Source organism: Labrus bergylta, chromosome 4, assembly GCF_963930695.1.
Source record: "Labrus bergylta chromosome 4, fLabBer1.1, whole genome shotgun sequence".
NCBI lineage: Eukaryota > Metazoa > Chordata > Actinopteri > Labriformes > Labridae > Labrus > Labrus bergylta.
In genome coordinates, this window is record NC_089198.1 from 9,360,191 (window position 1) to 9,374,928 (window position 14,738).

At 40.5% G+C, this 14,738-nt stretch overlaps 1 protein-coding gene across 1 annotated transcript in view; it reads right to left on the reverse strand.

The window, feature by feature from the left end:
* Positions 1-14,738, reverse strand: part of LOC109989878 (contactin-associated protein-like 4) — a 113,076-nt gene that overhangs the window by 69,382 nt on the left and 28,956 nt on the right. Inside the window, exons 2-3 of the mRNA XM_065953644.1 lie at positions 13,710-13,820; positions 3,949-4,142 (exon numbers count right to left, since the gene is read on the reverse strand). Coding sequence (XP_065809716.1) covers positions 3,949-4,142; positions 13,710-13,820 — 305 coding nt within the window. The remainder of the gene's footprint in view (positions 1-3,948; positions 4,143-13,709; positions 13,821-14,738) is intronic.

Sequence of the window (14,738 nt, forward strand, 5' to 3'; positions counted from 1 at the left end):
ACAGAATTAAATTCACTTCTTTAAGAAAATATTCTTAAAGAGGAACTTTGACGCAGGCAGTGAAAAAGACGTAGTGAGAGAGAGATTAAATATGAAAGTCAAGGACAAGAGAGAAGAAAGGAATAAAAAAAACTATGAAGAAAAGCAGGGCGAGGATGAAGGAAAGAGTATAAAAAGGAAACGACAGGAGGACAAAATGAAAGGGAAAGAAAATCACACGGTGGGAGTAAGAGGGCGATAAGCAGAAAATGAGAAGAGGAAATGAAAGGAAAGAGGAAAATTTAAGAAGAACAGGAAAAAAAAAGGGCACCACTCATGTCCTCATCCTAAGCCCTCCAGGCAAGAGGAAACAAAGCGATAAAGAGGAGAGAGACAATAAAGAAAAGATGGATTGCTATATTTTCCAGAACCCAAAGGCCACAGAGAGAGAGAAAGGGGGAGAGAAAGACAAAAACAGCATATTTCCTCTGTGGTCTTCAGGCCTTTAAGCTACAATCAGAAGCCCAGAAGAAGACGCGGATCCTTCAGATGTGCCATCAAATTTCTCCTCTTGACAGGCTATAAAAGCTGGACCGACTCGTAACAGGAGTTGAGACACACTTTGAAATGTGACTGGGATTGTGTTCAGTTAATGTAGAGTGTCAGATCAACATGTTTTTGAAGCTGTGAGGCGCCGCTCTCTGCTCTCTCAGATTAGCTGGATTCCCTCCACATGCCTCGGCTCGACTTCGAACAACAAAAAAAGCTCCTCTCTGCATCGCTGTGAAATGCATATTTTTACTCTCGTTAAAAGCTTTATATGCGATTTTTTGATCCAGCAGATGTCGCCCTTGAGCACCAGCATGAAACCAAAACAACTCGCGCTGCATTGTTGTGTTAGCATGCTAATGCTAGCGATCTTTATTATGCTCGTATCTTCACACTGCATGTAAATTTACCTGAAATGAGCGTGATCTAGAAACACAGTTAAGCAGTGAGTACAGTATGTTATTCTTCTTTTCTCTAGTCCCTCAATTAAACAACTTTTATACACGAGGGGAGGAGTCAGCCAGCAGTCCAGGCGATGTAAACAAAGTGAAGATAGGACTCTGAAAACTCTGAAAACATCACAGACAGTGGGACTCGGGTGTTACACCCATTGTAGACAGTCATGACTCACAGAGTTATTTTCAGAGGATATACTTGATTTATATTACATTTAAGTGTGAATAATCACATATAAAGCCTTTAAATGTCAGCGCAAAAAGCAGGGAAATATCACGTTCTCTATATTTGTAACACTATTTGCTTTCCTTTAACACTCACTAGGAGCGTGCAGGAGAGACACTCCAACATTTGGAACCGGCTCTCTGCACCGACTGAATTTGTCACTGTGTTTGATGTCTTCAAACGGCAAACCAAAACTGTTTAGTATTCCTGTGGCTGAACACAGAATCATGTAGCATCACCACTGTAGGACAAACAACAAGCCCAACATGACACTTGTGGGCCGAGGAACAACGCTGAAGGGGAGTGCTGTGTCTAGCAGGAACACAGAAGTGAAGTCCAGAGAGCAGCTGAGCTTTTTGAAACTTGAGGGTTGTGTTGTGCCATTTTGTCGCTCATGATCGATGGTGGAAAAAGCTCTACATTTACCTCTAATTGTAGAAACACCATCAGTATACTGAAGGCATTAGTGCAGTGATTTTTTAAAGTAAACGTATATTGATTGTGAGATTTCCTGGACTTGATTGCTCCTGGAATTCTGACCATCACGAGTAAACACTCAGTAGTTGACTTTGCAGTGCGGTCTCACATCTTCAAATTGAATTTAAAATCCTGCCTTCAGCGGACAGATGATTGGATCAGAGCTCCGGTGTACATCTGTTAACTTAACTGTTTGATTGTTTTTACCTACATTGTCAGTGGCTCTTTAAAGTTGGTACTATTTTAACTATAAGTCTGAATTTTGCTGTGTTTGTCTTTAGATTTGTGATTGTCTCTTTTAAGTTGCTTCTGTAACACTCCTGTGTTCGGTGATCCGTTCTTTAAGAGAGTGGGAAGTTTCACCTACATATGTTTTATCACAAGGACATTGAATCATATACACCACACTTTTTGATTTGCATGTAATAAAATCCTTAATATTAATAGTTTTTCCATTGATAGGGTGATTCAAATATTTGAGATTTTTGGTATATTGGCAGTTAATGCAGGTGTCACACTTAAAATTACCTTGGAGGGGACTAAACAGAAGTTTATCATTACGGTTTTCAGAGGGTTCATATGCCCGGACTATTTTGTCACCATAGGTGGGTCGTTAAAAAAACTTTGTAATTGTGGACCAGTGTTTTAAAATGATATATTTGATGTTTTTGTTTTTAGGGGTAAATGTAGTGCAGTAGACGAGGTGTGGCTTGGATTTAAAAGATTTCTTAGTGGGCATATAAGCCTCTCTGCTCTTTGAATCCACCTTGTTCTCTGCATTTACAAGCCAATGTTCTTGGTAATTTCTTTCCCTAAATGTTGTCAAGATCTTTGCTAAGCTATTTTCATATTGTTCAGGGACAGGCGTTGGTAATTAGAATTAGCTATAAAAGCTTTGGTGCAGTGCATTGGAAAATTGGTTCTCCATGTGTACTTCATCTGTCCCTGCCAAGAAAACCAAGAAAACAACTGGGGAGTACACTGGAATTACTGAGGAACTGGCATTCAAAGAGGCATACATCATGTATCAGATGAAGATAGATGAAGATCGCTGATTGGTTCCAAGATGAACCTAACCAGCATGTATAGACCTGTTACCTGGAGAAAACTCAGCCAGGCACAGAGACTATAAGGAAACTCTGTGTTACCCGCTGCACACTGTCGACCCACTGAGATATTTGATTTAATTTTGTATTTCTAAAATGTTTTAATAAATATATTCTGTTCTGCTCTACTGTATATCTTCTGCTGTGTGTTTTAATGAATAAAAAAAGCATCTCTCAGCCTTACAGTTCACGTTTCAGACCATTACTTACAAGCTGTAGGAGAATTATTTCACTATAGTGTATCTTAACTATTAGGAGCTACATACTACAAAAAGCACTGGAAGTTACCTTCTTGGGTTACAGGATTTACACCTTCTGACCATCCCTAAAGCTCGTACTGAATTGGGTAAAAGGGCGTTCCATTATACTGCTCCCTCTTCTGGGAATCGGTTGCAAGATACTTTAAATCTTCGAGAGCTGGTTTCCTTGAATGTTTTTAAAGGTCGTCTTAATGATCTGGAGGCAGAAACATCTGACTGTAGATGTTTTAACTAACTCTTATTGCCCTTTTTGATTGCCTTGTTGCTGATGACTTATGACAGATTTTAATGAATGGTTAATTCTGTGATTCCTTTATTTATGTTCATTGTTGTGAAGTGTTTTATGTCTGAAACCCTGTAATTGTGCTGCTGCCTGTCTTGGCCAGGACGCTCTTGTAAATTACATTTTTAATCTCAATGAGACTTTTTCCTGGTTAAATAAAATAAAAAAATAAAAAATCTTTGTGTCTTTTCAACTTTCTAAGTACACATACGTTCTCTTTACAAAGACAGTCACAGAAAGAGACAGAGATGATACAGACTCAGAGACACAAATAAAACTAAATTGTGCCACTCGACTGCCTCTCTGTTTGTGATCAGCAGCCGCACACACCTGCAGAGTCAGCAAAACTTCAGCGTCGGTTCATCCATAATAGATGAAGAGATAAAGTCATGAAGTCTGAGTTTATCTGCTCAGGAAAAAGGATGGAGCCGCTCGATGATACATCACTTCGTAAGAATTACAAGAAACTAAATGTTGATGTTTGTTATTGATCCCTGAGGAGCGACTAAGAGACCGAAGATCAAATACAGAGACTTTAAAATGAAGATTCTTAATAGAAACGATGGAAATAAAATAAAAGCCCCCGCTGTTGTGAAGGGAACAGTTTACTCACCCCTATGCTGTCCTCCTGTCTGTACTGTTTCCAGTTGTGTCCCGTGTCGCTGAACATCAGCAGGTAGGACGTCAGCCAATCGGAGCTGCCGTAGCGACCCTGCGTAGCGACAGCAGTGATTTTGGTCCGCTCGCCCAGGTCGACCTCCAACCACTGATACCGGTCTGAGGTGAGGGGAGACCAGCCTCCGGCTCCTGCAGAGAGAAATCAGAGTGTAGAAGTGATTGTTGGGAGGAGAAGACGTAAGCAGAGTCATACTTAAGACATTTCAAATCACACACCTGACCAACAGTGGCAACATTAAACTACATCTCCCAACTCAGCTGTTTTTTAAGTGCACTACATTTAACCTCCCTCTTTTATGTAGCATCACAGTCGTGCAGAAACAAAACTTTATCTCTCTGTGAACTGGGATCTGGTAAATGGACTTGAGCTTGTAAACCGCGGAGTCTTAACGGACAAACCTGTGCTCAGGTGTGTGTTTGTTTGTTTGTGTGTAAATCGAGGAAAAAATTCTTTATCCGGCCAAAACAACGACTCGGAGCTCAAACAGCAGATGGACGGGATCTGTAAGAGGAAGCTGCCGACTGGTGTCCCACAGAGCACACACACACAAACACAAACACACACACACACACACACACACACACACACACACACACACACACACACACACACACACAGAAAGCTCTACAAAGAACAAATCAACAGAGCAGTAAGAGAGTATTTTGTCCCTCATCTGCTCTTCATACATACAAACTGTAAGTCAGAGTGAAACGTTAAGCAAACAAACACACTTGTAGCCTCATCCTCAAAGTCATGTGACTATTTTATTCTATTACAACGCCTTATAAGGGACCCAAGGATGCTTTACATCAGAGTACACAAACAAAACAGCTGAGTTAAACAGGTGGGTTTTAAATGAAGGTTTATCCTGGTTCTGTTGTTCCGGTTGTATTTCAGAGTTTTGGCTTCCTCTGGTGGTCGGCTGTGGTTTGAAGACCCCGCCTACCTACCTATAGGTGCATACAAAGCCAGGCTGACTCAGCTTTCTCAGCTTTCTCTCTCTGGTCAGCCAACATGCACAATGTTCAGCCATTGTTTAGGTTTGTGTGTGAATAAAATTAGAACTTAAAAGCAAGTTTACTGTGTTGACCTCTCTTTCCTGTTTTGGTCTCAATGAGCTGCTCATAACAGTGGTGACCTAACAGTACTTTATATAACATAATTTTTTGTGCTCTGCCTCTGTGCACTTCCTGTCAGCACCTGAGTGTACAATTGGACTTAAAGCTGTTCATTAGCACTCACTGACGTTGTGTCCTCCTCTCTAGATCCTTGCTTGTACTTACTCTGATGTACGTCGCTTTGCACAAAAGCATCTGTTTAAAGAATTGTATAATTGTAAATTATTAGTTCCCATTCTGAGCATCCTTAGAGTCATGAAGGGTAAAAGTTTGACCTGTGAAAGCCTTCGTTCCAGTTAAAAAATGTCTGTGAACAATGTGTGCTGGCAGGTCAAGGAGAAAAAGCTCAGCAGTGAAAATGAATCAGTGTCGGTCTGGTGGCTGCTGGAGTCTGATCTTTGAAGAGCTAAAGGCCAGAGCTAATAAGCACTCGACTAACAGACGTGTCCACTGACAGAAGAACAGAAAAGAAGCAGACGCTCTGACCTTTACTCACGAGCAAAACACTGCAGAGAGAAAGAGGAAGAGATCAGACGGATCCTCTGTGTCCACCCTGACAGTCAAACTGAAACTAATATAATTGAGGTGAACTGATGGGTGATGGTGTGAACACTTTCTGTCACAGCTGTCACTTTAAATCAAAGAGAGCTCCCTGGATTCTCTCCCGTTATGTTTCTCAAGGCACCGGTCTTTGAGTAGAGCAGCGTTTGAGGAAAGGGAAGAATAAAAACGGAGGTCAGGAGGTTGATGCGTCTGCTCTGATGGTCAAACAAAGGCTGGAGTCATCACAGGAGCCTTACAGATGAGGACACACTGACACAGTCTACATGGGAATGTTTGTTATTACTCTCTGCTGTGATTAGTTTGTATTTAATTGTAGAAGTGTAGAAAAGTTTGCTCTTGAGTGTTCTGCACCAAGTCAGTTATCAGGATTCAACATTTGACATAAATAGTTCTAAATAGATATACTCTGGATATCTTGTTTTTTAAAAGGTTTATTTATTGGCTTTTTATTTCTTAATTTAGAGATAGGACAGTGGAAAGAGTCAGAAACCAGGAAGAGAGAGAGAGGGGGAATGACATGCGGGAAAGGAGCCACAGGTCAGACCTGAACCTGAGCCCACCTGGAGGACCTATAGCCTCAGCACATGGGGCGCCCGCACCAACCGCAAGGCCAACTACGCCTCCTTCTACTTTGGATTTTTTACTAGTGAGTCTACTAAAACCTGAAAATATTGCACAAATAAAGCTGCAAGCTCTGGGGTTAAAATTAAGCTAATAAGCTGTTTCTGCTTCAATTGCCTTATCGAACCTTTTATTATTCCCCCCTTTCTTTAACTTCTTTTAGAACTGCAAACATCGGCTAAGAAAAGGGTCTTTTTACAGAAGTAGTCCAAGCTGATTGGAGTTCAGTGTCTTACTAAAACACTCCAGCATTCAGACAATAGGGCTGCACAGTTAATTTTAATTTCCTCATCATCACGATTTGCAATAAACACATTGCAAAAGTCTGAATTTATAAGGACTAGTTGTTTTTTGAAACAAGTAATGCTTTCTCACTGAGCATGCATACATGTTCACTGTTAAGTTAGGGCCTTATCGAAATGTGAAAACGAACTCCTGGTTTGGTTCCTTGGAAAAGTTGGAATAAAAAGTGGCTTGTTGAATGACCTAAAACCAGGTCAGACTCTGGGTCAGTTTTCCTAGGAGTTTAAATTTAGCAAAGAGAGTAAAGCGGTCATCATGAAGTGTGAAAAATAGACTCAGAGGCCAGAAAGAGATATTCAAGAGCAGAGCAGATGTTTCTGTTGATGTAGTCTCTGTGTAGAGTCATTGGGGGATATGAGGTTTAGCCAAGTACAGTAAGCATGACTGCTTCTGGTCATTTCACTGTAAGATTCAGATTAATTGATTTATAATAAATGACTGCTTCACTCCCAATAATGTTTTGATTTTCCATCTATCCGCATACAGGAAGTAGGACAGAGAGGCAGGCAGCTGGAAAGTCATGTTACAGACTGTTATAACCTCCAGAACCAGAATGAGTGCTGGTCATTTGCATGAGAATACGAACTCTGGAGGGTAATTTCAGCAGCCTGATAACGTGTCAGTCAGACAGAGTCCAACATGGAGGTAATGGTCTCGCTGTTGCTCTGACAGCGACAGCAGGTGCAGCAGGACAGATATAGACGATATAAACAAGGAAGTCAGGATCTTATTTGTAGGATGATTTCATCTTATTTTTCTCAAATTCAAGACACATATAATTATGTTAGACACATTTGTATTGAGATCCAACAGCACCACAACTATCTTATTTAAATTCACTAGTTAAAGGGATTGTTCACACATTTTAAACCAATCTCTATCCAACAAAGTTAGATGGATAGTTTTAAACATACCTAAAGTGATGTTCTCTGAGCTTCAAAATCAGTTTTGTTGCCCTCATCAACAGCGATATTTGACCTGCTCAGTGACAGATGGTTGCCAGGGGGAACTGTGGACTATCTGGTATTTCTCTGCCTTCCCTTGAATTTCACACTAACTATGGGCAGACATAAAATATCCAAAGCACACCAGTGCAAATGATGGTATACTACGAGGTTATCTTCTACATAATGTGGCCAAGGAAAGATTAAAAAACCAGCATATATGGCTGAGAAAACAGTGGAGCTAGGCCAAGCCATGTACATGAAGGCACTATGAACACAGCTAAGAAATCAGGATAACTCACCTTCCCTCTACAAAATGACATGTACTGAGAAAAGTCTGCCATATTTCCATAATGGTCTACTACCCAGATGTAAACCAGCACAGTGAATGGATAGCATTTCATTACACTACGCGGAGCAGTTTGGCGGTATTTTGATCTAGAAAATGTAAAAAAAGTTGTATGTAGGCTGCGTCAGGTTAAACTGGTATATAACCACTGGACCCCAGCAATGCATAACCAGCAAAGGAATATGGATGTTAACCTGCAAGGAGGACCGAATGCTGGTGGTGCTACATGTAGGACTGCTAACATTTGCCACACTTGGCTAACCAATTTAACGTTGTTTCCCTGGAGACACTGTGATTCTTTGCATAGCCAACGTTAATAGATTGTGCTGAATTTTAAAGTTTTCTGACCGGTTCTTAACTGCAACTAGTCGACTACGTCTGAATTGTAGTTGTGTTTAATCGACTTTGAAGTTGGTTGCCAGGAACAGCCTTACTGCCAGGTAGATGGGATGATCTGAAAGACACTGAAGCACTCCGTATACCCGAGGGGAGCAAACCAAGCTAAGACTTGTCTTCAGGGTAAATAATACATTTTAAATCTGGATTTATAAGCCAATATGAAAAATGTTTCCAGGAAATTTGAAAATCAAACTATAAATCTCTACAAATGAGAGAAAGTGAGTTTGCTGATCAGGATGGTGGGATATAACCTAAAGTTGAGAAGTATATACTGACCTGATTGTTTCTTTCCAATGACTGTTAAGTGATCAGAAACATTTTTGGTATCAGTTAGGGTTCAATGTGTGGTATTTATGGTATTTGTTTTGTATTTGTTTTGACAGGAGTCTCTAAGAAAGCAACCGAGGCAAAATTCTACTGATTAGAAAGTGGTACATAGAGTCAAAACAAGAGTAACAATGGAGCTTTCAAACGCCACGGAGGACAGCACAACATGTAGACGTGTAATATTCATATTGGCTGGCCATTGTTACACAGTCAGACCCAATTTATAGGTTCAAATTAAAAGTGTCCCTCCTCCTTCAGATCTAAGTCTTTGGGGGAAATGAATACAGTGGCACAATATTTCTTTTAAAGTCTATTCCAACATAATTGCAATGGTGTCACTGATAACTGTCAGCCGGCTGTGGAGACAGAAAATGTTTAAACAGGAAGTATGCTATTAACATTTGGCACGAAGACAGAGCTGGGCTAAATTAGTTTGCAGGAAGAAAAATGAACATTGTGACTGGAGACAGATTGAAACCAATGATTACAACAGAACGGAGGCTGAACAGAAGAGCAGAAGATGGACAGGGACGGCTCAGATGAAGGTGGAGAAAGGGAAGGAAGACTGATGGAAATAGAAAGAAATATGAGACTATTTGAAATGAAGAAGGTGGCAGGAGGAATAAAGACGTAAAAAATGTAAGAAAAGGGAAAATAAAAAATGAATCAGAAGAATCAGCAGATGAAAAGACTGAAATAGTTGAATGATTTATCATCCAGGTTTGTGATAAAAGGCCATTCTCCTCCGATCGATACACTATCAGGGCTTTTTATCCACTTGTGGTGTCGGATTCAGAGACTAGGCCTCCACTGGGATCAGCTACATCAGGTCAAAGTCTGAAGAACAATGTCAGGTCCCCCCCCCCCCACACACAAAAGAGAGACACTGCTGCTGAGTCTATTCGAACAATAGGATGGTGTTTCCCTATAGCAGAAATGTGATCTTTAAAAAAAAGTCATTTTTACAATCTTTTCATTGTTCATTTGAATACTGACTATGTAAAAAAAGAAATGTTCCCCTCTCTCTCTTCAAGGCCATTGACTTGTTAGGGGAGCGGGTACATTTCTTGTGAAAGTTCTGTCCGCCTGTCAGTCGTTGATTTGATTGGTTGGTCGACCACTTCAGTTAAGATTCAAATTTCCCAACAACCATTGGATAGATTCCCATCAAATTTGGTAAAGCCTACTGGTTCCATTCGTCTTCTGTCAGCATGATCTTGTACCACTAAACATCTGAGGGATTGCTTTAAAATTTGGTTCATACAACCATTCCCTCCTCATGATTGATCGTAATAACTTCGTTGATCTTCTGACATTTTGTCAAGCACTACTATCAGATTTAATCTACACAATACTTTTCTTTATGACCCAATACCTGCAAAACTATTGACATTCTTATCTACTTCATAAGTGATTTGTTATCTTTGGCTGAACCATATTTTGTTTATCCACTGCCATTTGCAAAACTGAACAACAAGATTACTTTTCCATGCTGCTGCCAAAGTCACCTCGGACTGAACATACAGTGGTTTAAACTGAAGGGAAACTTAAAGCCCCTTCAAATGATTGTTCAGTATCAATTGGTTATATTTACATAAAAAGAATGTTTATTGGTATAACTTCCTATCCCTTTTCACATCCTAATAGATATCACGGAATTGAAGATATTGCAATAATTGTGAATTCTTTCATTTCAAATCTGTGATGGAGCGTCTGCCTCAGGCGTCATGCACGATGAATCTGTGACAGCAGCAGAGTCACCTGTAGCCTGGACATTTTAACATCCAGGAGATACACAGACTGCATGCACAGTCGTCAGTTCTCTAACTAATGATGTTGATATCAGATACTTTTATAGCAAATTGTTCATAGTAAACAAGAAAACTGGTGTTTTTTTTGCTCGCATCAAACAACATTAAGAGTCAGCATGACGTGCTTCAGTTCACTTGACTGACATCACTAGTCCTGCGATATGACTACGTTGATGGTAACACTAGATATCGTTCCACCCTAGCTTTTACACTGACATGCGTTTTTTCTCCACAATCACTTGAAAAAAAAACACATCCACCCAAATTGACGTTCTATACAAGCTGAACATTTTCTGGTCTCTCATGTCATTTCCAGCTCTGTCCTGCTCCAGTACTGCGCTCTTTACTTCCTACCCCCAACACCCCAACAGCAACCTGCAGGCTCTGACTGGGGGTTTAAGATACTACCTCATTACTCCTCACATTTCTGCATGTGAAATAAATCTGTGAGAAGTGATGAGGTCGGAGCTTAGACGCCAAACACAAACAATGTTCTGCAATAAATATTTCAAATTTTTACAAAAGGGAGTTGTCTGCTAAAATTACATTCAGGTTCCATACATGTGCAATGCAAAAAATGTTTTCTGTAATGAACAGTGTTGTAATTACAAATTGGTACATCCCTACCTATTCATGCAAACACATATGTGAGAAGTCCTTCAGATTCCAGCTGTGAGCCTGACTGATCAAAACCCTCGTAGAGCTGCTGCGTAGGTGGTTTCCTAGATTCTGATAATCTCTGTTCACTTAGCGTGTAAATGAATTGAGAATGAAGTAACTCCTTAGAGAAAACCTAGAGGAGGCGGAGTGTAAGCAGCAGCAGCAGGATATGGAAATGAGAGGGAGACACTCATTTTATTCATTGAATTCCTCAGCGAGCAGCTGGAGTTGCTCTCTGGGATCCAGCAGCGTGAATGCTGCTGAGCATGAAATGCAACAAACACTGATATTCTAATCTGCATGCTACATGCTACAGCAGATACGGGTAATGCGTGGATATAACCAGTGTTGTTGGATTAGCTGTTAAACTGCTGTTGAAGCAAACATAAAGATGGTGGATCACAAATATAAACTATCTATTTGTGTTTAAATCAAACATATTTAAATAACTGAGCTGTAATGACACTTTACATTCTGATGTTACAGAAAGGTTAGCTTGCTGTCTGCACGACCAAAGCTTGTAAATATAAACTGAGAACACAAGCAAGAGAAGCCGAGCTGATTGGACACAACAATGAAAATGTGTCAACTACTGTTTGGAAAATCTCTGAATGCAACGCATGTGCATTTCTTCTTACTTCCTGTGAAGCCAGCAGTCAGTGGCAAATAACTTCCAGGCAAGACTTGCTTTTCCATGCAGCGTAAAAGCCGTAATTTGATTCTAAAACACCCTGGAGTAGCGCCTGTTCATCTGTTGAGTCTCAGCTCAATAGTAGAGGAAACAAATTGTCTTGTGATTTAGATTAACTGCAGCTGCGATATTTCTGTATATCCGACATCCTCGGCTCATCTGCCTCATGTAAGAGTTCCCAAAGAGAAATGTCAGAAGCATTTATACTGGACTGGTTTAAGACCATCAAGTGCAAGCAAAGAGCAACGATGAAAACAAGCTCTTACAGTCTGTGTTAACTGACCTGATGGATCAATTCAACCTCTACTTCCTCCTTATTAAGATAGTAATGGGAGCCGTGTTGGAGGTGAGTCAGACTGCAGACTCTTTAAAAGCTTAACTTTAAAAGATATATATATCAGTGTGCTGGATCAGGCTACACAAAGAAGTTAGAGATCCTCATCAGAGCAGCAAACAAAGACAGCCGACTGGCAACAAAAAGGCTGCTGGCTTCAACCAAAGCAAACGGAGGACTGAGCTGTGTTCTGCAGGCTTCGCTTCGTTTGGTTTTCCCAGGTGGTGGAAACCATTCAGATCCGGATGAAACTCCTCTCACCCCCCCCCCCCCAAGCTGATCCTGAACTTTGATGGGAGGATAAATCAGCAAAAGCTCGCTCCCTGCAGAAAGCAGAAAGTGAAAAGAAATAAAGCGTGATCTTCACTTTTGTCAAAGCCTCACATCAGCATCCACCACAGGACTCCCTGCAGGGTCAGACAAACACCACTCACAAGGGTCTTTGTGGCATAAAGCCTTCAAAACAAATACAATTCACAGAGAATACAAAGATCGGACAGAGAGGAGCTGCTCTCACTGTCAGATTGCACGTCCTTTTTCCCTCAGGCGTCTCTTCAATCCTGAGTCTTCCTCTTAACTAGTCACAGATGACTTACCTGTGAGTGTCTGTGAGTACAGTTAAAGCTTCCGTTTGTTGTGTTTTGTTGAACCTAATCTCTTCTCCACTGAGCCCCAACTGAGTCGGAGCAGTTTGTGAGGAACAAATGAGAGATTTGGCTCTGCTACTTCCTCTCTGATGTCTTTGTTAGACTCAGATAAACAACACATTTCACTGGACGAACGGAGAAACATACCCCTCAAACAATATCAATTAGGGCTGAACAATGACACTGTGATCCCTTTTCTTTTTGGCATATAGATTATATATTTCAACAACAACAAACATTTGAACAGATGAATGTATTTTTGTGCACATCAATTAAAATGTCAAACAAACCTGCGGAGGAGCGACACGTTTCATCATAATCTTGACAAATAATCTTGTGGCTTGCAATAGTTTTACTTATAAGTCATCAGCCATTTTTATTGATGTTGAAAGTCATGTTTAGTTTGCATGACCAGCCCAGTGATTCTAACTTCTGATTGAACAAAAGCTCAACGTCTTCGGCTGCCTGAGTACTATCAACTCTAAATATTAATGGATGAAGCCTGAGTGACGTCAGCCATCTGTTCCTGCAGGGGATTCATCAGCAGCAGTAGCCATGCTGGAAATCCTGTCTCAACCTAACTTCCAGTCAACCTAACGACAGGCTGAGAGCTGTAAAAACACATTACAGCCTAAAAGGTGACACTTAATTAACTGCAGGATTTTACACCGCTGCATTGGCTTCATCACCGGAGGTTGCCGCTTGCCTGTGATTCACGCTTCACTTCACAGAGTGAAGGTGCTACTGTAAAAGTAAACAGTCAGTGGCAGATCTGCTCAATTAACCATCCATGTAAAGGATATATCTCGCCCTAATAACAATAATATTTACAGCCGTATGATTTACTTCTGTATTCATTTGGTTGTTCTTTCTCAGATATCTTGTCTAAATGCAGCAGCAGTCTTACTGTGTCAAACCTTTCCTCACCTTCTCTCCTGTTGAGTTTGGCAAAGCCCGGAGCGTGACTGCTGGACAGCTGAGAGGAGCTTCTGAAGGTCGATGGAGGCAGATTGGACACCAACGCGCCGTCACACACCTCTGTTAACCAATCACAAAGAAGAAAAGTTTAGTTAAATACTAGAAAAAAGAGAAAGGTCCGCACACTGTTCAGCTCCCAATGAGCAACTTTGTTTATGGCAACGTTTCCATCCAAAGGATCTACTTCAGGCAAATGTGGCAGGAGACAATCAGTCTTTTCTAAAGTTTGGCAACCAGCAAAACAATCAGTATGACCTGTTGAACAGACAAAACAGGGAGAGCCACAAGAGGGTGACATATACTCCAGGAAGTGGAAAAACTGTCAAAATACACAATTGTAAAAAAAATAATACACAATTTCAAAAACGATTTGGTAGTTAACCATGTGGCGAAAACATATTCTGAACAAAGGGTTGTCCTCTCAGAGGTTTAGTGAGACGGACAGACTATCTAATAGAGAAGATATTGTACAAATTGTACAATATTTTACAAAATTAGACAGATATTCTCATAGGAGCAAAAGTTAAACAAAGGTCAGTCCAAGGAGAAAAGACCATCCAAAGTACATCAAAATAACAACATAAATATAGACATCAAAAAACAGCAGTAAAAGCAAAGATAACTCGACCTTTTCAATTGGTCCATCACATAATGGGGTCACAGACCAATCACAGAAAAGCTTTTAAATGAAATTGCATGTTGAGACCTCTCGGTGACAGAGTGCCGATGTGTGGATGTAAAAAGACTCTCTTCTAAGAAGAATGTTAGTGATGTCAGTGGGTTGCAGAAACACTGCGATATCTAAAAGTAGGCTTTTTCGCTTGAATGAACAACTACACAAAAAATGGTACGAGGCTTTTGCAGGTTTGTTTGGTTTAGGAAACAAACATTCCTGGTAATGTTCAAGATCAGATCCTGGATCAGGCTGAAATGAAACATCAATGTTGAATCTTGGTTTCCCAAAGAGAGACGTGCTCT